The 25,128-nt window shown below is 42.2% G+C and overlaps 1 protein-coding gene across 2 annotated transcripts in view; it reads left to right on the top strand.

The window, feature by feature from the left end:
* The first annotated feature begins 1,133 nt into the window (after positions 1 to 1,133).
* The window catches only part of CLMN (calmin), an 89,614-nt gene continuing 65,619 nt past the window's right edge, over positions 1,134 to 25,128 (top strand). The window contains exon 1 of one of the 2 annotated variants that reach the window (XM_072986622.2): positions 1,134 to 1,441. In XM_072986622.2, coding sequence (XP_072842723.2) covers positions 1,360 to 1,441 — 82 coding nt within the window. In that variant the 5' untranslated portion in view covers positions 1,134 to 1,359. The remainder of the gene's footprint in view (positions 1,442 to 25,128) is intronic. The other variant, XM_072986624.2, reaches the window with a different exon arrangement.

Here is a 25,128-nt window from a genome sequence, read left to right as displayed (position 1 = left end):
CAGATGATTAGAAATGAAACCGAGAAATGAAGGCAGTTAAGTAACAGAGGCCATCATCTCCCTCGCGCTACTTGTTAAAGGAAGGAGGGAGGCCCAGAACACGTCGTTCTGGAATTACCCAATGCACTCGAAGTCTTCTTCCGGGCATTTTTAGATATTCATTTTTTCCCTTCCTTTCCTCGTCTTTCTTTAACCCTGGACGCTCTCAGAGCCTACAGGTTGGAGCATTTAAAAAAAAAATCCTTTTTTTGCTCTTTCGCCCGAGCTGCCCGCTTCTTTTTCTCCTCCCTCTCTTCCCCACCCCCACCGGGTGGTTTTGTTGTCTTCTCTCCGTTCGATTCCAAGTCCCCACGCGGGAATATAGAGATCCTCCATCATCATCATCATCATCATCCTTTTCATGAGGCGCTCCTCCTCCTGATGTGTGTGTGTGGTGGGCTGATCATGTTAATCAGCGTTTCCGCTTGGCTTTAATTTATTTTTCGGCGCTTCCTCCTTCCCTCCCGTTCACCCACCTACCTCACAATTAGCACCTGAAAAACGATTAGTCAGATTATTATTTTTTATCTCCTAGCGTGTGGGGGGGGAAGGAAGGGCTGGCGGAGGCGAGGCTGGGCAGGCGAGGGAGGCGTGCGAAGGAGTGCCTGGTGGGAGCGTTACGCGCCCTGCTTCCCGGTAAACATTAACCCAGGTGCTGTTCGTGTGTGTGTGTGTGTGTGTGTGTGTACAGTACACGGGAGCCTCGTCGTCTCTCTCTGTGTAGGAGTCCCCTCCCCGGCGATCCCTACACAAACCTGCGCGGCGGCTGCGTCAGATCACAAGATGCAACTTCGCAACCGCCGGCTTCCCCTCCGCCCTTGCAAAACTTGAGCCCACCAAGAAAAGGGGGGGGCGGGTTCCCAGAAGCGTCCTGAGCTGTTCCCTCACCCTTTTAACTTTTTCATCTCCCCCCCCCCCTCGCACGCCTTCAGCCCTGTGCTGCTGTGTGAGTGTGGGGTGTTGCTTTTTTGACCCACCCTCCTCCTCCTACCATCCCTCCGTGCGCTCAGTGGCTCCGAGCGCGCAACCCCCCCCCCCCGCAGCCGCCGCCACCACCACCTTCTATCCTTAACGGCCAACTCTCCGCTCCCTCCGGCGGCTGGGCAAAGCCGTGCCTGACCTCCCTCCCTCCCAACCTCCCGCCCGCACCCCCTCCCCGCCTTGGCTGCTGTTTGGGTCTCTCTCTCGTCCGTGCGCTCTCCTACTGCTCCCCACGTCTGAGTGTATTCCGGAGTTGGGGGCGCGGAGGACTCCCCCCCCTTTTTTTTGCAGCCCTGGTCTTCCTGATCCCTTCCCCGCCACCTCTCTGCCCGATCCTTCATGGCTGGGAGCGAATGGGACTGGTTTCAGCGGGAGGAGCTGATCGGGCAGATTACGGATCTCCGAGTCCAAAATCTCCAAGGTAAAATAAAAATAAGATTGTATATGTAGGTTTATTTCTCTTTCTCTCCCCCCCCCTTTCCTGGTGTGTGTGTGTGTGTGTGTGTGTGTGTGTGTGTGTGTATGCGCGCGCGCCCTTATGTGCGCCTGGGGTACCCCCGACGAGCGCTCCTAACCCCCCTCCCGTTGGCTTCCAGATGGATTCGATTTGGGGACTTTAAACTCCGGCCTCTTTCCCTCCCTCCCCCCCCCCCTTGTCTTTTAATTCCGTCTGCATTTGAGCGCTGTTTCCTTTTCACTTGCTACTTTGATCTCTTGGGCTTGGAAGACCAAAAAAAAAAAAGTATGCCTTTTTTATATTTGTAGACTTAAGGATAAAATAGCTGCCACTGAAGCATGCAGAGGAATTACTGGAGGCATGATGTGTGTGTGTGTGTGTGTGGGGGAGCTGGTTCCATTGGCTGGAGATCTGTGGAGGCCAAAGATTTTGTTTCAGGTGACTTGCATTAATACATATATAAATACATGCATTTCAGTGATACTTAACTTGAAATATCTGTCCAAGATCTCCAGCTAATCCATCTCTCTCTCTCTCTCCCCCCTTGCTGTTACTCTTTGCAAGACTTCAGCATAGATCAGAGCATATTTGTGTACTGATCTGAGTTTTTTTTTAACTTAGAGAAGTTGAATCTGTTAAAAGCGAAGAGTAGCTAAAGCACAACATGAAAATTCTCCAAAGTGGTATAATGGATAGAAAGTAGATCAGAAAGTACTGTACCCATGGGTGCCAAGCAGTATAGCTATTTAAGGGATGAAGGCCACATATTCTCCACCCCTAAGGTGAGGCACTGGGCAATTTTGCACTGACCACCTGATGCCAAGTGGTTGCTGGGATATATTCGTGAAGGCTTTCACGGCCGGGATCTAATGGTTGTTGTGAGTTTTTCGGGCTCTTTGGCCGTGTTCTGAAGGTTGTTCTTCCTAACGTTTCGCCAGTCTCTGTGGCCGGCATCTTCAGAGGACAGCACTCTGTTGCTGGGATTCTTGAAAAGCATGCTGAACTACTTCTGATCAAGGTTGGTGCTCAAGCAGGGCATCACACTGATCCCTGGTGCATCGCTGCCCCATATCGCATTGAATCCAAGTTTCAGCACATATGATTAAACTGTGTCTTATGCTGTCTGTTTCTCTCCCCCATATGCTTTTTTACTTCTTGGACAAACTGTACATTGCTAAGTTCCTTGTAGGCAGGGAACCTGCATATAATTTGTAAATTCTTACTCATACAGATGATGCTCTATAATCAGTGATAATAATCAAGCTGGACTGTACATCATAGGTTTGTAAATTAAACATGTTGATTTGTGTGGTTTTTTAACACAAGACTGAAGTTCCTTGGCTCCTAGTGTAGCTGATCCACAAGTCTCAAATCTGTGATTTCAGTGGGGGTACCTGTCACAGAAAAGGCAGCAAAGGGTTCTGTAGCACCTTTAAGGTGACCATGTTTTGTTTTGGCATATGCGTCTGTGGACTAAAGCTCACTTCATCAGATACAACTAAAGGATGCCTCTCCAGAGGTTCTTCAGATGTTGCTTCGGAAGAAGTGCAGTGTCCAAAAGTTTATGCCAAATAAAACTTGGCAGTCTTACAGGTAGCACAAGACTCTTCAGAGATTCTTTTGATAGTCAGTCTCCTTTCCTCTCTTCTTTCTAAATGCCATCACAAATGTTAATATTTTCACTGGGTTAATAAAATAAATGTGCCAGTGGAGTTATGGAGAAAAAGCAAAGTTTTCTAAGATGTGATGGATTGTTCCTTACAGTCGAGGCCTTGTTTCTTCCTCCGCAGTCACATTGCTGAAGCATAATTTTGCATGCCTTTGTCTGGACGAGGAGAAAAATCCATTAAAAGTGCACCAACAGAAAACTCACTGTAGCATCAAGAGCCAGCATGGTGATAAGTGGATATGTATAGGCTGATTTCTGGCATGAATTCACACAAGTTGTTGTTCATGGAATGGCTGCAGAAGGGCTTAAAAACGCAAAACCATTTAATGCTGCATTCCTATTATACCTTTTAAAAGAGGCCTTTGTTGGAGGATGAGTGGAAGTCAGAATTAGTAACTTCTGGAAAATGGTTGTTTTGAACATGAATGGGAGAAGTAATGTGAAGACTGCAAATAGGAACATACAAATGGCATGTGCATATGTTTGTATCCATCCATGCCTTGCTTTCTGCAATATCTTTATTCCTGGATAGGAAGATAGGTGTGTGTGTGTGTGTGGGGGGGACTTACAGCTCCCAGAATCCCTTATGATTGTCCTTGTTGGCTGTGCCTTTTGCAATGTGAAGTTCAAAATGAATGAGGGAGCAAAAAGTTAGAACTATTTAGTTCTAACTTCGCAGCATTCCCCAGACTCACATTGTTCCTCATAAGGCTTGATTTCTATACCCTTTATCATCTTGGTTGCCAGTATCCTCCTCGGGGATTACTTCCAAGCTTGCAATGCATAGGATTGCACTGTAAGATGTTGGCCAACATCCAATTGCTTAGCATAATTGTGAGCCGCCCAGAGTAGACTATGTCTAGATGGGCGGCATATAAATGCAATAAATAAATGCAATAAATAAATATATATTGCATATAAATGCAATAAATAAATAAATAAAATAATAAATAAATAATAAATCACACTATTTATTTATTTATTTATTTATTTATTTATTTATTTATTTATTTATTTATTTAATTTATATGCCGCCCACTCTACCCAAAGGTCTACTAGAGTAGGTCCACTGAATCAATGAAGATTTTGTGAGGTTTCCATAAGTTCCATTAATTCAAATAAGCCTACTCTTAACTGCAACTTACTGTGCTAAAGTAAGTTGCAATTAGAGTAAGCCTATTTAAATCAACTGAATTTGTAGAGGAGTTGACTCACCAAAACGCCATTGATTCAGGGGGCGTACTCTATTGTGATTTACTACATTAAGCCACAGGGTTTTGACCATTCATTTATATAGTTCCTTTTCCTGAAAAAAGGAGAAGCCAGAACTGCATGGTAGAGCCCATCCTTTGCAAGTTTGCATACAGAGACACCTTGCTTCAGTCATTAGCTTCTCAAGATAGAATGGACCTGGAGAGTTGCTTGCTATTGTAGGCATCCTTCAGTCTTGAGAGACTATGGTAACGTGCTCTGGAACAGCGTCTGTGTGGCTAAGAAGGCCAATTCAAGAGTGACAATCCCTTCCACACTGAAGAGAAATACAATCTGTCCCCTCTCCAGCTCCCTGATTTTGCTGGTTTCGGGACTGCCTCTTTGCCTCGGCCTGCTGGACAAGTCGTGAATGGTGAATGGTGCTCATGGGGGTGGGGTGGGGAGGGTAGGAGATCTGTGTCCATGGCTCAGTCCTGGATAGGCCGCGGACTGCTGCCGGGTCGTGGACCGGGGGTTGGGGACCTGTGGTCTAGAGCAGTGATCCCCAACCTTGGGCCTCTAGATGTTCTTGGACTATAACTCCCAGAAGCCTTCACCACCACCTCTGCTGGCCAGGATTTCTGGGAGTTGAAGTCCAAGAACATCTGGAGGCCCAAGGTTGGGGACCACTGGTCTAGAGCAGTGGTCCCCAACCTTGGGCCTCCAGATGTTCTTGAACTCCAACTCCCAGAAATCCTGGCCCAACAGAGGGGGTAGTGAAGGCTTCTGGGAGTTGTAGTCCAAGAACATCTGGAGGCCCAAGGTTGGGGACCACTGGTCTAGAGAACATGGTAGCTGCTTTGCCAATGCATTTATCCAGCTCGATATCTTGAGAGAGTGTCAGAAATTGTTGAGCCAAGGTACACAAAATCATGAACAACCTCCAATTCTTGTGTAGAGATGGTAACAGAGGGAGGTGAGTCCACACCCTGGCCCATAACTTGTGTTTTCTTCAGGCTGATTGTTAATCCAAAATCTTGACAGGCCTTGCTAAAACGATTCATAAGATAGTTGCTTGCAGTCACTGTGGATATGGGGTGGGGAACATAGGGTCATCCAAATGTTGCTGGACTACAACTCCCATTGGCTCAAGTCAGCATGAGGGATGATGGAAGTTATCGTTCACCAAAATCTGGAATGGCGCACATTTCTGAATCCTGTTGTAGGTAATACTGAGCTGCACAATCAACAGTCTGACTCAGTGAAGGGAGTATCCTATATTCACATTTCTTTAGGATGTCCTTCTTTTAAGATTGAAAACTATTCAGACATGGTTGTTAACTGAAGGTATTTATATATCTTCAGGTGTAAAGGTGGCTTTTTGACCTTTGATCTAGTGCATGATGTAGTTTGACTTAAAGACTGGTGCTCCTCTATAAAATCTTTTGCTACATAAAAAGATAATCCTTATTTATGTAAGTACGGAACTGGAGGTCGCTTTACTCACATAATTACATGAATAATTCTTCCTCATTCATAGCTCAGTATTTTAAACAAATTTGGACATGATTATGGTTCTTGTTATTGCTGTTACTGTTTTATTTGATCATCTGGAGAAAAAGGAGGCAAGTTGAAAGCCTGTGATTTATTTATTTATTTTAATGAGGGGTATAGTTTAGAGCTACTTTCAGTTTTCTTCAAAAGCCTAAGCAAGTCAGATATTGTTCAGACATAACCATCCTGCTGTTGTTGTTATGTACTGTCTGATTTATGGCAACCTTAAAAGAGGTTTCAATGTTTGCGATAATTTTAAGGAGTAGGTTACCATTACATTCCCCTCCAGTGAATTTTAGGCCAAGCGGGGATTTGAACCGAGGTCTCCTCAGTCTTAGTCTAATACATCATAAATAATACATATAATACATCCTCAGTCATCCTAGGACAGTGGTTCCCAATCATGGGTTTCCAGATGTTCTTGGGCTAAGATTTCCAGAAGCCTTTGAAGCCATTATCACTGCCGTGCTGGCCAGGATTTCTGGGAGTTGTAATCTTAGAACATCTGGGGACCCAAAGTTGGAAACCACTGCCCTAGGATAATGGTTAAATAAATGGAAGCTTTATGTATCTCACAGGTCTTCTGAGGAATCTTGCTGATAATCCTGCTTAGTTCTAGATCAGAATTGTTTAATACAAATACATCAAAATTATTTGGCTTCATGGTTTTGTGGGGTTAGCAGTTTAAGAGTTCCTGTCTCAAATCTTGTTTTCCTACCCTAGTAGGCTGTTAGTTTGTTTCCTGAAAAGGCTGAAATATTTGTAAGTAAAAATAGATAAAGTTCTCGAAATAGATAAAAGTTGTCCTAGAGGAACAGGAAGTTGAGCAGCTTTCAACTTGAAATGTACTTACTTGAAGACAGGACCTACTGAATTGAGTGTGATCTCTTCCCAATGGCCATGTACTATATAGGGTTGGGCTATGGCTCTGAAATGTTAAAGATAATATTGACCTAATTGTTCTAATAGAACTAAGTTATTGAATTTATAAAATTAGATGTCCTTATCAAGCTGCATGCTAGCAACGCTGGGTATAATCTCAAAGACTCTTTCAAAGGTAAGGTAGGTGAGAGATTAAAGCAGTACTGTAATACCAAACCTTGGGTAACCCAAGTGTTCTTGGACTGCAATTCCAGAAGCCTTTTTTGCCACTAGCTGTGCTGGCTGGAGTTTCTGGGAGTTGCAGTACAGAACACCCGGGCTACGCAAGGTTGGGAACCAGTGGATTACTGGACCATATCCAGTGATATATGTGCATAATGCCAATACTGGAATAGATTTTTCCTCTCAAGTTCCCACCCCACACACCCCAAATTTGCTGTGGAGGGCTGGTGGACCCTGTAGAACAGATTGGGAGAAGCAATGTACAGAGTGAAGAAGAGAAAGCAGTGCTGTTGTATAAATATCATTTCCCAGATATATCGTTTTTCAGAATCATTCAGTCATCATGTTCCCTTGCTCTGCTGCCTAGGGAATTCTTGACTTATATTCAAAAAAATAAACCAAAAACCCCTACAAAACCTTGATATATAGAAGTTCCAGTCAGATGTCTAGTGACATGACACTGGGTAGAATCTGTATGAAAATAAATAGACATGGAGTTGTACACTGCCATGTACAAATCTTTTACCATCCTTCTCCTAGGCTTCCTTACAGGTGCTCATAACATCTTAAAAGATCTGAAACCAATCCAAGTTAAAATAACAGTAATCTATATAATTAAAAATGTAAAATAGGTAACAACAATACTTTAAAAACTGTATTAAAAACACAACTGAGAAAACCAACCAGTAAAATAATACTTATGAACCAAAAAGCAACCAAACACACGCTGGCAGAACACCAATAAAGTTGAAGATTATTTTAGTTCTTCCCTTAGAGGCTGATGGTTGAGGATAACATAAGAGCAACTCCAGGAAAAACAAATGTGGCGATTAGTTATGAACCATCAAACTGTTAACTGAGTGCAACCTACAGCTGGCCCAGAGCATCTGTTGGTTGGGCTTAGGATGCAAAATGCAAGTCATAATAGCAGACTTTGATTCAGGAAGTGGCTTGCTCAGAACTGGCAGTCCCGTTCCATGTTTGTTTGTTCAGACATTCCATTGAATTAACAGGGTTTGCCTGGGGCTATAGTCTTAACAGGCAGGGGTAGGGAATCTGCAGCCTTAAAAAGCAGGGGTAGGGAGTCTCTCCAGACCCCTCAGTTTTTGTCAGTCCAAGCTTAAACATGGTAAATAGGGATAGAGTTCATCAGGGATGGGAACTTGAGTCATGGGACTTGCTGTCAAGTAGGACTTCACTTGCACCAGTGACTCAACTTGGATTTGACTTGGGTTTTGACTTGGGTTCAACTTCTGACTCGGAAACCACCAACTCCTCCTTTTTTTTCTGGGGAAAAAAGCTTGTTTTTAATAGGGACTTGGACTTGGGACTTGGTATGAAAACTTGGACTTGGTACCAAGGACTTGGATGCAGACTTGGGACTCAGATCCAAAGACTTGCCTACATCTCTGGAGTTCATAGTCCAGCAATATCAGATGCACTAGAAGACGTGCTTGTTGAGCTTGGCCATCTAGGTGTGAAGTCAAACCATTAGACATAAAGCAAGCAAGCATTCATTCATTCATTCATTCATTCATTCATTCATTCATTCATTCATTTATTTATTTATTTATTTATTTATTTATTTATTTATTTATTTATTTATTAGATTTTTACCCCGCTCCTCTAGACAATGTCTACTCGGGGCAGCTTACATGGATAAAAGCACAACAGCCTTAAACAGTTTGGGACCTCGATACCTGGCAGATCGCCTTCTCCCATCCAGGTCTACTCGAATCACCCGACAAAGCTAGCAGGGACGGCTGAGGGACCTTACGCCAAGAGAGGTCTGGAAAGAAAGAACAAGAAACCGGGCCTTCTCGGCAGCGGCCCCTTGGCTGTGGAATACTCTACCAACAGAAATCCGCCTGGCTCCCTCGCTGGGTGTTTTTAAAAGCCATTTAAAAACTTGGCTCTTTATGCAGGCCTTCCCTCCAGTCAATTAACTGTTTCGTTCCTTTAATTTCCCATCTTGATAATGTATATATCCACTAGTTAGCTGGTTGTATTATTAGGTTTTAGTAAGTATATTATTCTATTGTATTTTATCATTTTTGTAAGCCGCCCCGAGTAGACTTTGTCTAGAGGGGCGGGGTATAAGTCTAAATAAAGTAAAGTAAAAGTGAAGTATAACATGTATAAAATCATTCGAAATACAGTTGTAACAATTAGTTCCAAACAACACATTACCAAGATAGCATGACTCAAGGAGAAAAGAGAAAAAATATAAAGAAATCACTTAATTGACTGGAGGGGAGGCCTGCTTGAATAGCCAAGTTTTTAACTGGCTTTTGGAAACACCCAGTGAGAGTGCCAGCCGAATTTCAGTTGGGAGGGTGTTCCACAGCATGGGAAGGTTACTTTTTTTGGTCCTCAGTCAGGATGGCTTGTGGGATTTTGTTTCCTCTGGGATTCTGAGCATTTGGTTTAGAGTAGCCTGAGCAAAATTTGGCTCATGATGTGATGAAAACAGGTGTCGTTTTAATGAATGGCTGTGGAGTGAATTGGGATTCCCAGTGTGATGTAGTGGGTAGAGTGGTAGACTAGGACTCTGGAGAACAGGCCTTGAATTCCTGCTCAGCCATGGAAACTCACTGGGGGAATGGAACTGGTAAAACCACTCCTTAAATATCTCACTTATCTTGAAATCCCTGTTAGGGTCGCTATAATTTGGTTCCAGCTTGAGGGCACAGAACGCACATGTACATGGAGTGACTCAAGGGAGAAAAGACATATTGATTGTACTCATTGCCTAGGCCTATACATTACCAAATACAAAAGCAAATTTGCATTGACTTCCATTATCATGTGTTTAGTACAAATAAAATATTTCCAGAAGAGTTATGTTTGCTTATATTCAACAAATCTGATTTGGCAGGGCCTGTGCCAACTAATGAAAAGGAAAGCATTGGTGTGTAGGGATGGAAAACCAATTTATTTAATGTTCCCTATCCTGTCTTTTTGTAATCAACAGTTGACATTAAGCTGAAGGATAGCCGTACCTTGAATTAAAATAATAAGGTTGGGATTATGTGCCATTATCATTAGGCACAGGGAATAAATGCTAATACGATGAGAAGGCATGCAAAGAAAATTGTTCCAACTGAGGTTATGCAATTTCTGCTTCCTAACAATTTCCACCGTTCTGAAGAATAAAACAAAGGTAGTTTTGTTTTATACTCACACCAATCCTGAACACACTTAACCAGGAAATAAGTCCCATTGAACTCAGTATAACTTGTTTAGGACGTTGCTACACAGAGACATGTGACTTGAAGAATCAATTCTTTGCACTCTTACTTGGGAGTAAGCCCTTCTGAATATAGTGTGACAGATTTCTGAATAAATATGCATAAGACGGTTTGGTTAATAGAGGAACGAACAGTCCTGTTTCTAAGGTGTCTAAATTTGAAAATGCAGTATCCTTCTCTAGTTATATGGTATAAACATGTACAGTATGGTGCAGAAGAATACAAAAAGACAACAGGTGCTAGCCAAGATGTGACACTGAGGCCACATTTCTAGTAGGGGATCATCAAGACACTCAGAGAATGGCTTATGTTACCAGTCAGATCATGTGGATTTTGCTTTGCCCCCATGTACAGCACTAAGCTTTTGCTTGCTAGCTTCTCTAAGACTTACACAGGAACCTGGATTCATACAAGACAAATACTAATATTTTCCAGGTTCTGATGGAACCAAGGAGCGTGTACCAGCACACTGCTCATTATGGGAAAGTTGGAATTCTCTATGGGTACTCACACTTTGGTCACTAGAAAGTAAGAGAATGTTGAACATGCTGTGTGGAATATTAGCATGTGAGTAAGTCTCTATTTTTTTTATTTGCAAGTTAGTGTGCAGGACCCCAGTTTGGATCTTCACTTCCTGTGGGCTGGGGACATTTCAGACCCCACAATCACTCTACACCTTAGCAACCCAACTTCAAGGAGCACCCCTCCCGCATTTGTAGCTACTGTATAAGAAGTGGAAGCAAATTTAGGGGATAAAACAACTTTGGAGTGTGCCTTAAACTCCCTGTATCTGTCCATAGTGTTCCTGATCTGGATCGAGGCCACACATGCTTTCATTTAGGTTAAAATGCTTGAGAAACTTGGTTTCACATTCTGTTTTTAACATAGTAGGTAGAGCTTGGCTGAAAGGAAGGAATGATAGAAAGGGCAAAACCAAGCTGCTGAATCAGTTACAGCAGTGGTAACTGACCAGCAGAATCAGGGTGTTAAAAAACAGGGCACTGGAAGAAGCTGAAGGGGGCCAGGGAGCAAAGTGCTGGGGGTGCTGGGGGTGGGGGGGAAATGGAGTTAGGACAAAACTGTACATGGCCAGAACCTGAGGTGGCCAGGAAAACTGAATACTGTATTACACTGATTTGAGATAACAGAATCATAGAGTGATTGTGCTGGAAGGGTCCAACTCCCTGCTCACTACAGGAATCTAAATCAAAGCAGATCTGATAGATCAGTGGTCCCCAACCTTGGGCCTCCAGATGTTCTTGGACTACAACTCCCAGAAGCCTTCACCACCACCTCCGCTGGCCAGGATTTCTGGGAGTTGAAGTCCAAGAACATCTGGAGGCCCAAGGTTGGGGACCACTGTGATAGATGGTTGTCTAGTTTTCTTTTGAATGTTTCCAGTGTCATTCAAGATAATAGGGTGGATTTGATTTAAATCACAATTTCAATTTTAAGAGTCCGATTTTTTGGATGATTTAAATTAAAAATGACTTTTTAATTTAAATTATCATTTAAATTGTGATTTAAATCAATTTGATTTTTTTTTAAAAAAAGCATTGGTTTTTATCCATCCTGCAGCAATATCATTTCATGCAGGCTTATCTGTTGCAGTGGTTTTCAAACTGTGTTCCTGGATTGGTTGGATGACATCCTGAAAACTTCAATGAGAAGCTTTCTAAATCAGAGTCCTGCTCTCAAGACCTTCTTACTTTGTTAATCTTCCCCATTCACCAAGTTTGGCTACAGGGCAGTGCTTGGTATACTCTAGGAGGTAATATTTACAGGTCAAGTGTCATGAAAGTGAGGTAAAATTCATCCTCCTCATTTTTGTAAGGAGACATTCCAAATACAGTATCTGCAACATTTGCTTCCTGTGACTTTTTCTTCGTTTAGCCTAATGGTAGGGCTGGTGCTAGGAGGAAGACTATCTTGAAAGTTTGCCCCAAATGTATAGGATTTGGATCTCAACTTGTAGGTATAGATAGAAAAAGACAAAACAGAGACATGATTTCAAACTCATGGGCTTACCTTAAATTGTTCTATCTATTTTGAAGAAACAGGATGTAACTCACTATTACCCTGGGTTTATATTTAGTGGGACAACCGAATGCTGCTCATTTATATCCTTGATATATTTGCCATGTTTGTGACCTCTGTGTTGTTTTGTGCCACTCAAGCCAGGAGTGATGAGCACATTAAAAATATTCTGCTGCATGCAACACTTCACACGGAAGGTCTTCTCGCAGATTTAGCAATTGCTTTTTCAGTCAAGGGGTGAGATTGGTATGCTTGGTTTTGTGAAGAGCAACCTTATAATACCAAGAAGGAAAAAAAGGAAACAAACAGTAAAACGGGAATATTACGAAGACTTTTGAAAGGAAATATTGATGCTAGTAGTGTGTGAGGCAGATTCCCCCTGTCTGTGCTGGCTTGTACATGAGGTGTTTACACTGGATCCCGCAAGTACCCACTGAACATGAGTTCAGTTTGCAGTGTTACTACTTTTAATTAAGCATCTTCTCACACAGCAACAGCTAGACTGTTTGCTATGGGTGTGTGTGTGTAATTCAGGGCTTGCAGCCTGGCAAGAAGGGGCTGTTTCTGCTGGAAAGGGTGATGACAGAAAGACTTAAAAGGCAAGTGAGAGCTTAGTGCAAGCCATTGATGCATTGTCTTTTGTTCAGTGGTTCTCAACCTTGGGTCCCCTGACGTTCTTGAGCTACAACCCCCAGAAACACTGACCAGCACCTCTGGTGGTGAAGTCTCCTTTAGTCCAAGAACATCTGGAGACTCAAGGTTGGGAATCACTATCCTAAATTATTGATTCCCAGATATATCGGTGTCTGCAAGTGCACACATGTGCATTTTGTCCCTAGAGTGTGCAAAAAAGCTCTTAAGGGTGGCTCAAGGCAGCAATTTTCGACTCAAGAAAGTTTTCTTAATGCGCTGGGGGAAAATTATGTGATTAGATACTGTACTAAAATGTAGAATTTCTCCATGTTTACATGTACTGTAAATTTTAAATTCTAAATTGAATTTTTTAAATGTTTAATTTTAAATTTAGAATTGGATTTTTTGAAAAATGGGACGATGGTAAAGAGACGTAGAGAAGTACAGGAGTTTCTTTAAAATAAAAAAAAGGGGGCATGCCACCAAGCAGCTTGGGGACCACTGCCTTAAATTGATGGTATCATATGATGTTCTCCTTTAGAGGGGATGCAATTAATTTGGCTGGATTTAATTCTGAACAGAGATGAGAAAAAAGTTACTTGTTTGGACTACAAGTCTGAGAATCATGCTGGCTGGGAAATGTTGAGAACTGTAGTTCACAAAGCTGACTCCCCCCTCCCCGATTCTTAATTATATACGGTATGTGTTGCTATTTACTCTCACGTTTCTTTGGTAACATTTTAGAAATTGATGCCTAAACTAAGGGAAGTGTTACTGTTCACATAAATCTGTGGGGCTGTAGATTCTTATTTAGGGATTTCCCAGTAGTATGTTATACACTGTTCTTCTTTAAATTCTGCCGTCTGCCATGAAGTCTTCTCTGTCCCTGTTGAAACTATACAGTGTATGTATAATAGCATTTGGGCTATTCTCTGTAATGCTTGCCTCCTCCCATCCTCTGTTTAAATTGAGATCGTAAGCACATTGGGGCAGGGCCCTGTGTCATACATTCAGTGGCAGCAGCGGCGGCGGCAGCTCCTTCCTGACCCAACTCAAGTGTGCTGGCTAATAAGATGACCCCCCCACTTGGAGGCATGTTTTTTGGGCCAAAAAAGTCATCTTATACACCGGCAAATACGGTAACTCTTCCCTAACTCCTGACTAACTGTCCTATATCATCACTAACTGAAGCCCTTATCTCCTGGCTAACTGAAATCCTAACTCTTAACTGATTTTAACTGTCCTCCATTCTCTTCTTATATTTCCTTGGTTCCGCCCTCCTGCTCATCCATTGGTTACTAAATCAGTGTTCCATTGTGATGGACAGGTGTGGTTTCTGGCCTGTCCATCACAGAGACTACTTACTCTCTTATGAGAGAAATCCTGCACTTGAAAAAATATGTGAAGTTTCCTTTTTTAAAAAAAGCTTTAATTTTTGTAAGTACATAATAGATTCAGGGTTGGGAAGTACATTTGTTCCATTTTCTTTTAACAAGTTTGGTCTTTAAAAACTTCTGCTGCATGTGGCTGCAAAATTACAGTAATTGCCTGTTTGAATAAAACATACACAGAAGGAAATGATTGATGAACGTGAAAAAGAAAAAAAAGCCTCTGTTAGTGGAAAAGTCTCTCTTTTCCTTTTTCAGAAATTGTATTGTTAAAGAAGAACCAAATTGAAAAAGGAGCTGCTTAGCTGCCTGCCATTTCATTTGGTATTTGTTTTATTCAGACACACCTGTGGCATGGCCAGCTCTGCTGAGATGCCTAGATACGCTTTTAGGGGAAGAACCAAACAAATCATCCCAGCTTTCTATGGCACAGAGGCTATTGGGTTCATTCAGAGAACCTTATTTTTTCAAATATTATTCATGGCTGACTTTTTTTTAAAAAACTGAGTTGGGCACAATGGAGTAGCAAGACTTAATGAAACTTACTTTGCTTAGGTGTGTACTTTCAGACAGTCCTTATTATGGTGTTATGCTAGAGAGCTATAATTAGGAATGACCTATTAGAGTTGTTTTTTAACAGTGCAGTGGTTCACAATCTTGGAGTCTTGATAGTCTTAGACCACTGGTTCTTAACCTTGGGTTACTCAGGAGTTTTGGACTGCAACTCCCAGAAGCCTTCACCACCAGCTGTCCTGACTGGGGTTTCTGGGAGTTGCAGTTCAAAAGCATCCGAGTAACAAAGGTTAAGAACCACTGGTCTTAGACTGTCATTTCCAGAAGTCCCCAAAAATGCCATCGGTTCCTTGCAAGTGTAACTAAGGGTCCTGAGTATTATAGTCCAAATACGCTTATTAGAGCCAAGGTTAGGCTATCCGATATAAATCTAGTTTTCGAATTGCGATGGAGACCTTTTTTCTTTTTCAAATTGGGAATGGATGTGTGTCCTCTGGAAAGGGAATGTCCCAAACTCAAGATCAAAACTCTTCTTAACATTACTTCTCAAAATATCAAATTTTAATAACCTTTTTCTGGGTCCAGAAATGAATGGTTTATGTTGCACTTGAAGCTAGTAACTTTTCTCAATAGGCACAAGGCAACACCTTGCTGCAGCCTCGTAGCATCTGCTACCTGAGTCATCTGCCTCACCTTGCCTCAAAATGGGGCCACCTTTGATGGTAAGGAAAGCAGAAGATAATGATTAAAAAAAAATCAGATATGTATTCTGATCATTGTGATTTTCTGTTACTATCCTGAGAAATATAAAAACTATGCTCACCAACTTCATATAATCTCAGTACTTTTCTAATGAAGCTTTTCAAGGTGGAAGAATTTAAATATAATGGAAGGGTTTATATTGACATGGAGATGTGAGGAATAAGTGTCCCGGGTGGATTGTAATTATTATGCCCTTTATAACCAGATTTTTGTAATCATTGATGGAATGTTGAGGCAGTTTCTCCCCTCATCCCACCCCGTCCGCCTTACTTTTTTAATAAGTGTGCTAGCCGTGGTCAATAGCAGTGAATTGAAAATTACTTTGAGGCCAATTAATGTTGCTGGCAAGCTAACAGGCATTTATTTTTAGACTTCTTTTCTGACCTATTTCAGGAATTTAGGACAAGCTGCAATATGCCCCTAAATACACGGGACTTGGAGAGGGCAGGCAATTAAACTTGTTCCTTAAAAAAAAAAAAAACTTACTGAAGTTTGTGATGATGGAGGTATTCCAAACCTATGGAGAAAATACTAAGGTACCTAGCTGAGATGACTGACGGAGATATAACCAGAATGCTGGTTATATCTCAGTCTGGAACCTTCCAGAAGTTTTGGCCTTCAACTTCATCCTTAGTCAAAATAATCAATAGGATTATAGGAGTTTCAGATGATGCCGCAAAGATGTTGAAGAATGTGTGCAGAGGAGGGTAACTGACCAGGATCATAAAAGCTCTGGAAACCAAGTCCTATGAAGAATGGTCGAGACAATGGACATGTTTAGTTTACAGAAGAAGGGCCTAGGAGGAACATCATATGGAAGATTATAGCAGGTTTGCTTGGCCCAGCTTCAGAGGTTAAGAGTCAAAGTAATGGGTCCAAGTTACAAGAGTGGTATTTTTGACTTAAAATTAGGAAGAACTTCCTGATTGTAAGAGCTATTCAACAGGAGAACAGACAGATTTGGGAAGTGGCAGATTCTGCTTCATTGAAGGTTCTTAAGTGAAGGCTGGATGGCCATCTGTCAAGCTTGCTTTAGTGGCAGATTTCCTGTTCCTACACAGAGGTGGACTCAGTGATGCTTGAGGCCTCTTCCACACCTACAGTTCTGTGATTTATGCCTTTCACCATATTTTATCCTTTTTGTTGCCTGAGTCAAACTTGGTGCAGTAGTAACTCCTGATCCCCTGTTGGGACCTTAGTATGACCGTCATGAGTCTTTTCAATGTTCACTGTGGTCCCGACCCAGTTAGCAAAAGAGTGAAATAGTTTCCCAAGAAATAGCTACATTCACCTATTTCAGCCTGGATAATAATAAAATAAAGTAAAATAAGAAGAGTTGTGGCACTTTTAAGAGTAACAGGTATTTAAGTGGTCGTATTGACCAGATAGGCGGGATATAAATTGAATGAATGAATGAATGAATGAATGAATGAATGAATGAATGAATGAATGAATGAATAAATAAATAAATAAATAAATAAATAAATAAATAAATAAATAAATAAATAAATAAATGTGATATATTAATGGACAACAATTCACATTCTCATAGAAATGTCAATTCACTGACGTTTCACACCAAAATAGAGGATCACAGATTTAATCTTCCTGAAATTAGTCTTCAGTGGAGGACTTGTGCTTTAGGACTATAAATCCCAGAATTCCCCATGGCCACCTCTTCAACTTGTCACAACTCTTTTGGATTTTTAAAATTATTATTATTTTTGCTGTACTTTAACAAGTCATTATTTTTCAGTGTAAGTTTTAGTCTAAAAAGGCTTAATCAAGATCAGGGGTATAGATCACAGGGGTGGATTAAAACCTCCTTACCCCTTCCATGATTCCAGTCTGGATTGGTCCCCTTGCTGCTCGTTATCTCTTTGAAATAATATTTGCTTTGTCTCTCAGTCTGAAACATCTGTAGGACACCGGATTCTAGTAAACACAGAACTTGCATGTCTAAGACCAGCAGTGGAAGAATGCCAGTTTTGGGGGGGGGGATTCAGAGAGTTGTAGCAAAAAAAGGAACTTCCCCAAGCTCTGGGTGAGAGTCGGGTTGTGACTAGATGCTTGTAGCCAGTATGCTCACCATCTCTGCTCCATGTCCCTTCCCTTCTCTTGTTGTATTTGTGCCCTTGATCCCTAGCATATGCCGCAGTGGATGAATGGACATCTGTAGAGATGGGCACGAACCAAACTAGGAACCGAAAAAACCCACCAACAGGGCTGGTTTGTGGTTTGGTGCAAGTCATTTTGCCACCTGCCTTGCTCCTGGCACCTCCCAACCTGGTCCTTCCACCTCCTCTTCCTCTGCCACTGCCATCTTCAGAGACAACTGGCTCAGCATTAGGTTCCCCTACCCCCAAGCACAAACTGGAAAAGCAAACCATCGGGTGGTTTGTTTTTCTGGGGGTGATTCATGTTCCATGGGTAACCATGAACTACCCTGATTCATTGTTTTTCCAGTTCGTGCCCATCTCTTGGCATCTGCTCAGCTTCTCTGTGAAAGTGCAGGGACGGGCAAAGCATGAGCAGCTGCTCCCTTCCCAAATGGGTAAAGCATGATTAATCCCCACAGATTCAGAAATCTTTTGCTGTTCACTTATGCAGCAGAAGTACAGAAGCATCAGCTGCCCACACACCACATGTATATATTATTAAAGGGCGCACATTTTGTTGTTCATTTTACTGAACTGACGAGTGGTGAGTTCTTCTAAAAATATCAGCTGTAGCTGCTAAAAAAACGGTGGTTGTCAAGGAGTAATGCATAAAACTCGTGACTCATGGTGGACTTTCCCCAGCATTTTCATATATAATTTAAGAACGGTGATGCACTTCATGCTTTACCCTATCATTGCAAAACTGAGAGATGATGCTTTTAGCAACATGGCCGCAAGTGTGCTTGTAGAGCACAATTAATTATCCCAGAAGAATGACTGTGCCCAGTTAGTTGACTTCATCCTGTCCTTAGTGTAAGTTCAAGGAGAGATGGAGACCATCTTTTAGAGTAAAATCAGTTGAACCCATAAGGAATGCTGTAAGACTATTAAAACGGACTGTCTTAAGTCTTGATAATGGCCATGACCTGTTATGACCTGGCAGATACTTGTTGTGATCATGCTGGATTGTCATTTTTGTGAGGAACATTTAATGCTACAATATGGAACAAAAGCTAGCTAAGATTTTGGTCATACCTTAACTAGGTTGGATGGTGGTTATTGCCAGTAGATGCCCTCCACACTGCTTCAGTAACATATCACATGGCAAAATTGCACTAGAGAATGGATTGCATGGCAAATCAATTGCATGTTATTTGCCATACAATCCGTGGTTGCCAGTAGTGGTGACAAGGGAGACAGCCTACCTGTCATGGCAATAATGTGAAGAACAGGTATCTGCGTATGTACACACCAGGGTGTTTGGATCAGTGATGGCTGGTGTTCCTTGTGAATGTTGAGGTGGAAGGCAGAGCAGCCAGCAGTTGGCAAAGTACTGCGTACTTTTTGCAGTTGGTTATATTGATTTAGCTTGCTGAAAGACTTGCCCACTAATCTGAGATCAGAGATGGACAGATTGTTTTTTTGGTTTTGGTTGTTTAAGTTGCAATACCAAGTTCCTCTGAGTTGGAGACTTATGTGAGAGACATGCATTTAAAGAATTCTGGTGTCTGGAGTGCGTTTTGAACAGAACTAAGAGTTGTTTTAGACAAGAGTCTGCTTCTAGTTACCCCACTGTCCCTTTACTTCAGAACACTTTGGGGCAAGTGAAAGGAGCCATTGTTTTGCTGCTGACATACAGCTGGAAGCAAGAAGTCCTTTCTGGGCAACTGCAAATCACCCAGATTTTGTTGTTGTTGTTTAGTCGGGTCCGACTCTTTGTGATCCCCGTGGACCAGAGCCCACCAGGCCCTCCTGTCTTCCACCGCCTCCTGAAGTTGGGTCATACTTAACAGTAGGTTCAGGTTCACTTTCTACATGCCAGCCCATCCTATATTCTGTAGCTAGCTGTAGTGTCTTCATTAGGAGCCCAGGTAGATCATGGGGAAAGTTATAGGTCAGTGAAAGTGCACATGCTTTTCAGGCTAAGGATCCCAAATCCATTCTATGGCAGGAGGCTGTCAGGGGCTTATCAGAGACTTTGGAAAGCTGCAGTCATTCAGCGTAGCTGACATTGTGCTGGATGGGCGGCCAGTTGAAGGCAGGAGTACACTTAGCACATCATGAGAAGCAGATCACCCTGAAGAGGTAAAAAGTCCTTACTTTTCCCTGAATAAGCTTGCCTTATCACCACACGTTGAAAATTATCTTGCTTTTGTTCTGTGGTCGGTCATTAGGAGGTAAGCACAGACTACGTTTCCAAGTTGTACAATTCCTTGTTTTTGAGTTCCCACTCACGCGTTTCCTTAACATTCTTTTTTCCACTACTTTCACTGCAAGAATATATTTATGCTCTGATTTTATTTAACAAAACGCATAGCGTTCTATGACAAAGACTCTTACAACTCAGGTTCTTTACAGTCATTAACACTTCTTAAGAGTGTTAAGATCTAGCCAGGGGGCCCTTTTGAAAGAGCCGTCCCTCAAGGAGGTAAGAGGGACGGCTTGCAGACAAAGGGCCTTTTCGGCAGCTGCCCCCAGACTATGGAATGCCCTCCCGACTGAAATTTGTCTGGCGCCGACACTGATGACATTTCGGCGCCAGGTCAAAACCTTCCTGTTCCAGAAGGCTTTTAACTGAAATAATATTAGCTGTGGGTCCGGTGGCAATTTTATATATATATTAATTGTATTTTAATTGTACATATCTTTATTGTATTTTAAATTCTGTAAGCCGCCCAGAGACCTTTGGGTAGTGTGGGCGGCATATAAATTAAACAAACAAATAAATAAATAAATAAATAATTGTGGTATAATCATAAAAGATTATAATCCGCCACAAAACAATTTTCCACAGTTCATGTAATTCCTACATACATTGCTTACACAATTTGTTTTCCAAATATTTCCAAAGGCTGATAGTTTGTGGCATTATAGTTGCCCTCAAAGGGCTGGTTGTATCTGTAAGACTATATAAATGTAAGAATGGGAGTGGGCAATAGCGAGGACTAGGTGTTGTATGCTGCTGAAGCGACTGAACTTTCTGACTCTTCGCTGCTTGGAATGCTGGGGTTAGAAGTCCTTCTGGGCAAATTCCCAGCATCCTTGCAGAGCATTGCAGATGACTGAGTAAGCACCTGCATATTCTATACTGCACAGTAGCAGGCAACACTGCGAGGGCCACATGAAATGGCTCAGCGGGCCGGATTCAGCCCATGGGCCTTGAGTTTGACACATATGCCTTATAGTGATCATGCCCGTTTCACAATCTTTCTTTGGAAACAATTTTTCAGATTGTAAATCTGCCCATTGGAGCCGTAATACAAGCCCAGTGCCAATATTTCAGTCTAACTAAAAACTTTATCAGACCAGAAATTGTGGCTCAAAAATTGGTACATACTCAGAAATATATTTCTGAAATATGTTTCAGTTGAAGTGAGAACTTAAAAATTGTATGGTCATGCATGGAGTTTTCTATATTTGTAAATTTCCTTGCTGTGGCCCCTGTATTGTGGATACATTTCCAAGTCAGGTTTGAAAGAATCTTGTTCCTGGAGGGAAAACGTTGTACATAATAGGAAGAAACAGGTCATATGTGGTTTGACCCTCACTTAGAGCAAGTCACGTTTGTATGTGTGTGAGTAAACTCATCTCTTCTCTGATCTTCTTGGCACAATGAATTGCTAATGTTAAACATGGTTGGCAGCTTTGATCCTTGAAGTAGGGGTTGGGAAACCTGTTTTGACCCATGGAACAAATGAGCTGTGGAAAAGCACATGGAGCATCAGAGTCTGAATCATTCAAGGCTGTATAACTGTGAGCATGTCTTCCCCTCGTGTGCTGTTTGGCTCCCACTCTCCCTCTCCTTCTGAACTTATGGGTTCTTGCTGCTGGCATTCCAGCCAGCATAACTACTGACCAGGTTGGCTAGGGAATTCTGGAAGTTGTAGTCTTAAAAAATAAAAAGCTCTCATTGCTCTGTATCACACATCAGCAAACACACGGTGAGCTTTGTCACACTTTCTGAATTGGAGAAGGCTAATGGTAGTTGAGATGGATAGCTCAGTGAGTTAAGAATCTGGCCGCAAAGCCAGAGGTTGGGAATCTCCATAATGCCTCTTGCAAGTAGGGCCAGCATTTCTGACCCTGGGCAAGCTGCACATCCCCAGAAGGGGATGATATACCACTTCTGAGTATTCTCTACCTAGACAGTCCTGAAAAGAGTTGTCTAGGGAGTCAGAATTGACTCATACATGTCATCATCCTCAATGATAGTTGAAGCCCTCTCAGCTGGTACCTTGAGGAACCAAAAGGCAAAACAGGATGGGCGTGCTGCCATTTATTTGGTTTCCTTATTAAGCAATATTGTACACGTGTTGTAGCAACAGAATTTCTTACACAGAGGATGGGGAGAAGGAAAGGTCTCAGCTGGAAGCTAGCCGGCAGGGCAATTAGCATGTAAACAGTTTGGAGCATTGCTGTTCATCTGGTTACTGCTCTAGAAGAGGAAACTGTGCTGCTTTTATTGTGGTTTGAGGCGATAACAGATAAATTACGATGAAGCCATAAATCAAAATAGTGGGAGAGGAGAGGGGGAGAAGAGTCTGGCACTTGCATGTTTAATTTTTTGTTTGTTTGTTTGTTTTCAACAAGACATGGAATTCCCCGACAGTCTAATCCCTTCTTAGCCACTTGGAGGTCCGAGAATAGCTGACATCTGGACACATCTGGAATCAGTTGATCTAGAAGGGGATACAAAAGGTTATCTAATCCCTCTTCTTATGCACAGAGAAAAGATCTAACTGACTAAAATTATCCCTCTGACATTGGCCCATATTATCATAGAAAAATGCAGCACACTAAAAATAAAAGCAGACTCAAGGGGACCGTGAGTGGAAAGCTGGGATAATCCAAGGTGAATCTGTGGCAGATTGACTTGTTAGGCATGCTACAAATAATGGATTGAATCCTGACCAAGTTAGTTCCACTTAAGTAATTTTTTTAATTCATTGAAAGTATTTCTTAATCACTTTTTTTTTGCTCACAGCTGATGTGATATACAATGAAATAAATTACTTTTCAAAAAGTCACTTCAAAAATAAATTTTAAAGTTGGTTTAAAAAAACTAAAGGCCCTGTGGATTAATTGTTTTGGCCATCTGCCTGAAGCTCTGCTTGAGAATGGAGCCAGCCTGACTTTTTATAGGAGGAAATTCTCCAGTTAGGATGCTGATATTGGCAAAGCCCTGCCTTGAATAACTTTTAGCAGAGCCTCTTGGAGTGATGGGACATGCTACCTGGCTTCTGCTGAAGAACTCAACTTCTGGAGAGATTCACACATGAGAACATGATACTGTATTCCAGATGGCCTGCCCCAAGTTGTTTAGGGCTTTGTAGATCAAAGTTTGTTTGTTCAGTCTTTTAGCCGTCAGACTCTTCGTGACCCCATGGACCAGAGCATGCCAGGCCCTCCTATCTTCCACCACCTTCCGGAGTTGTGTCAAATTCATGTTGGTTGCTTCGATGACACTGTCCAACCATCTCATCCTCGGTCGTCCCCTTCTCCTCTTGCCTTCACACTTTCCCAACATCAAAGTCTTTTCCAAGGAGTCTTCTCTTCCCATGAGATGGCCAAAGTACTGGAGCCTCAGCTTCGGGATCTGTCCTTCCAATGAGCACTCGGGGTTGATTTCCTTTAGAATTGATAGGTTTGTTCTCTTTGCAGTCCAGGGAACTCTCAAGAGTCTCCTCCAGCACCACAATTCAAAGGCATCAATTCTTCGGCGGTCAGCTTTCTTTATGGTCCAGCTCTCACTTCCATACAACACTACAGGAAAAACCATAGCTTTGACTATTCGGACTTTTGTTGGCAAGGTGATGTCTCTGCTTTTTAAGATGCTGTCAAGGTTTGTCATTGCTTTCCTCCCAAGAAGCAGGGGTCTTTTAATTTCGGGGCTGCTGTCTCCATCTGCAGTGATCATGGAGCCCAAGAAAGTAAAATCTGTCACTGCCTCCATATCTTCCCCTTCTATTTCCCAGGAGATGATGGGACCAGTGGCCATGATCTTAGTTTTTTTTGATGTTGAGTTTCAGACCGTTTTTTGCACTCTCGTCTTTCACCCTCATTACAAGGTTCTTTAATTCCTCCTCACTTTCCGCCATCAGAGTGGTATCATCTGCATATCGGAGGTTGTTGATATTTCTTCCTGCAATCTTAATTCCAGTTTGGGATTCCTCCAGTCCAGCCTTCCGCATGATGTATTCTGCATATAAGTTAAATAAGCAGGGTGACAATATACAGCCTTGTCGTACTCCTTTCCCAATTTTGAACCAATCCGTTGTTCCATATCCAGTTCTAACTGTTGCTTCCTGTCCCACATATAGGTTTCTCAGGAGATGGATAAGGTGGTCAGGCACGCCCATTTCTTTTAGGACTTGCCATAGTTTGCTGTGGTCCACACAGTCAAAGGCTTTTGCATAGTCAATGAAGCAGAAGTAGATGTTTTTCTGGAACTCTCTGGCTTTCTCCATAATCCAGCGCATGTTGGCAATTTGGTCTCGAGTTCCTCTGCCCCTTCGGAATCCCGCTTGTACTTCTGGGAATTCTCGGTCCACATACTGCTGAAGCCTACCTTGTATGATTTTGAGCGTAACCTTGCTGGCGTGTGAGATGAGTGCAATTGTCCGGTAGTTGGAGCATTCTTTGGCACTGCCCTTCTTTGGTATTGGGATGTAGACTGATCTTTTCCAGTCCTCTGGCCACTGTTGAGTTTTCCAAACGTGCTGGCATATGGAGTGTAGCACCTTAACAGCATCATCCTTTAAGATTTTAAATAGTTCGACTGGAATGCCATCACCTCCACTGGCCTTGTTGTTAGCCTGGCTTTCTAAGGCCCGTAAATTGTGCCCAGAAGGAGATTGGAAGTAAATGGGGCTGTTCCAGGGTTGGAGATATATGGATGGTTAAGTGCCTGTGGGCATTTTTAAATGGTCGCTCCTTATAGAACTTGTGGTTGTCTAACTGAGAGGTAATTAAGTCATGGATCACTGCAGTGTATGTCGAAGTGGTTTCACTGTTGTGTTAGATGAAGCTTCAGCAGTCCCTTATTCTTCTGTGAACTGTTCTTAATTCCTATTGATTTCAGTGGAAGCTAACTCACTCAGAATCCAACTCTGTATCTCTCATATGGTTATTTTGGAAGAGACTTTGTGTATATTTCAACATTTGTGTGCGCGCATTCATTTACCACTACCATTGACACGTCCTTCTCTCCATCATCCTCTTTGTGGAAATGGATACATTACAGATACTGTGGGATTGGAAGCCAAAAAATCTTTTAGTGCTCCAGAGATATGGTTCACAGTTTTGCTTCACAGTTTTGAACCACATCTCTGTAGCACTAAAGACTTTTGCTTGCTTCGTGATGACCAATCACAAAACAAAGCAAGCTAAT

Source organism: Pogona vitticeps, chromosome 1, assembly GCF_051106095.1.
Source record: "Pogona vitticeps strain Pit_001003342236 chromosome 1, PviZW2.1, whole genome shotgun sequence".
NCBI lineage: Eukaryota > Metazoa > Chordata > Lepidosauria > Squamata > Agamidae > Pogona > Pogona vitticeps.
The sequence above is the reverse complement of the archived record's forward strand: the minus strand, read 5'-3'. Positions and strand labels throughout refer to the sequence as shown.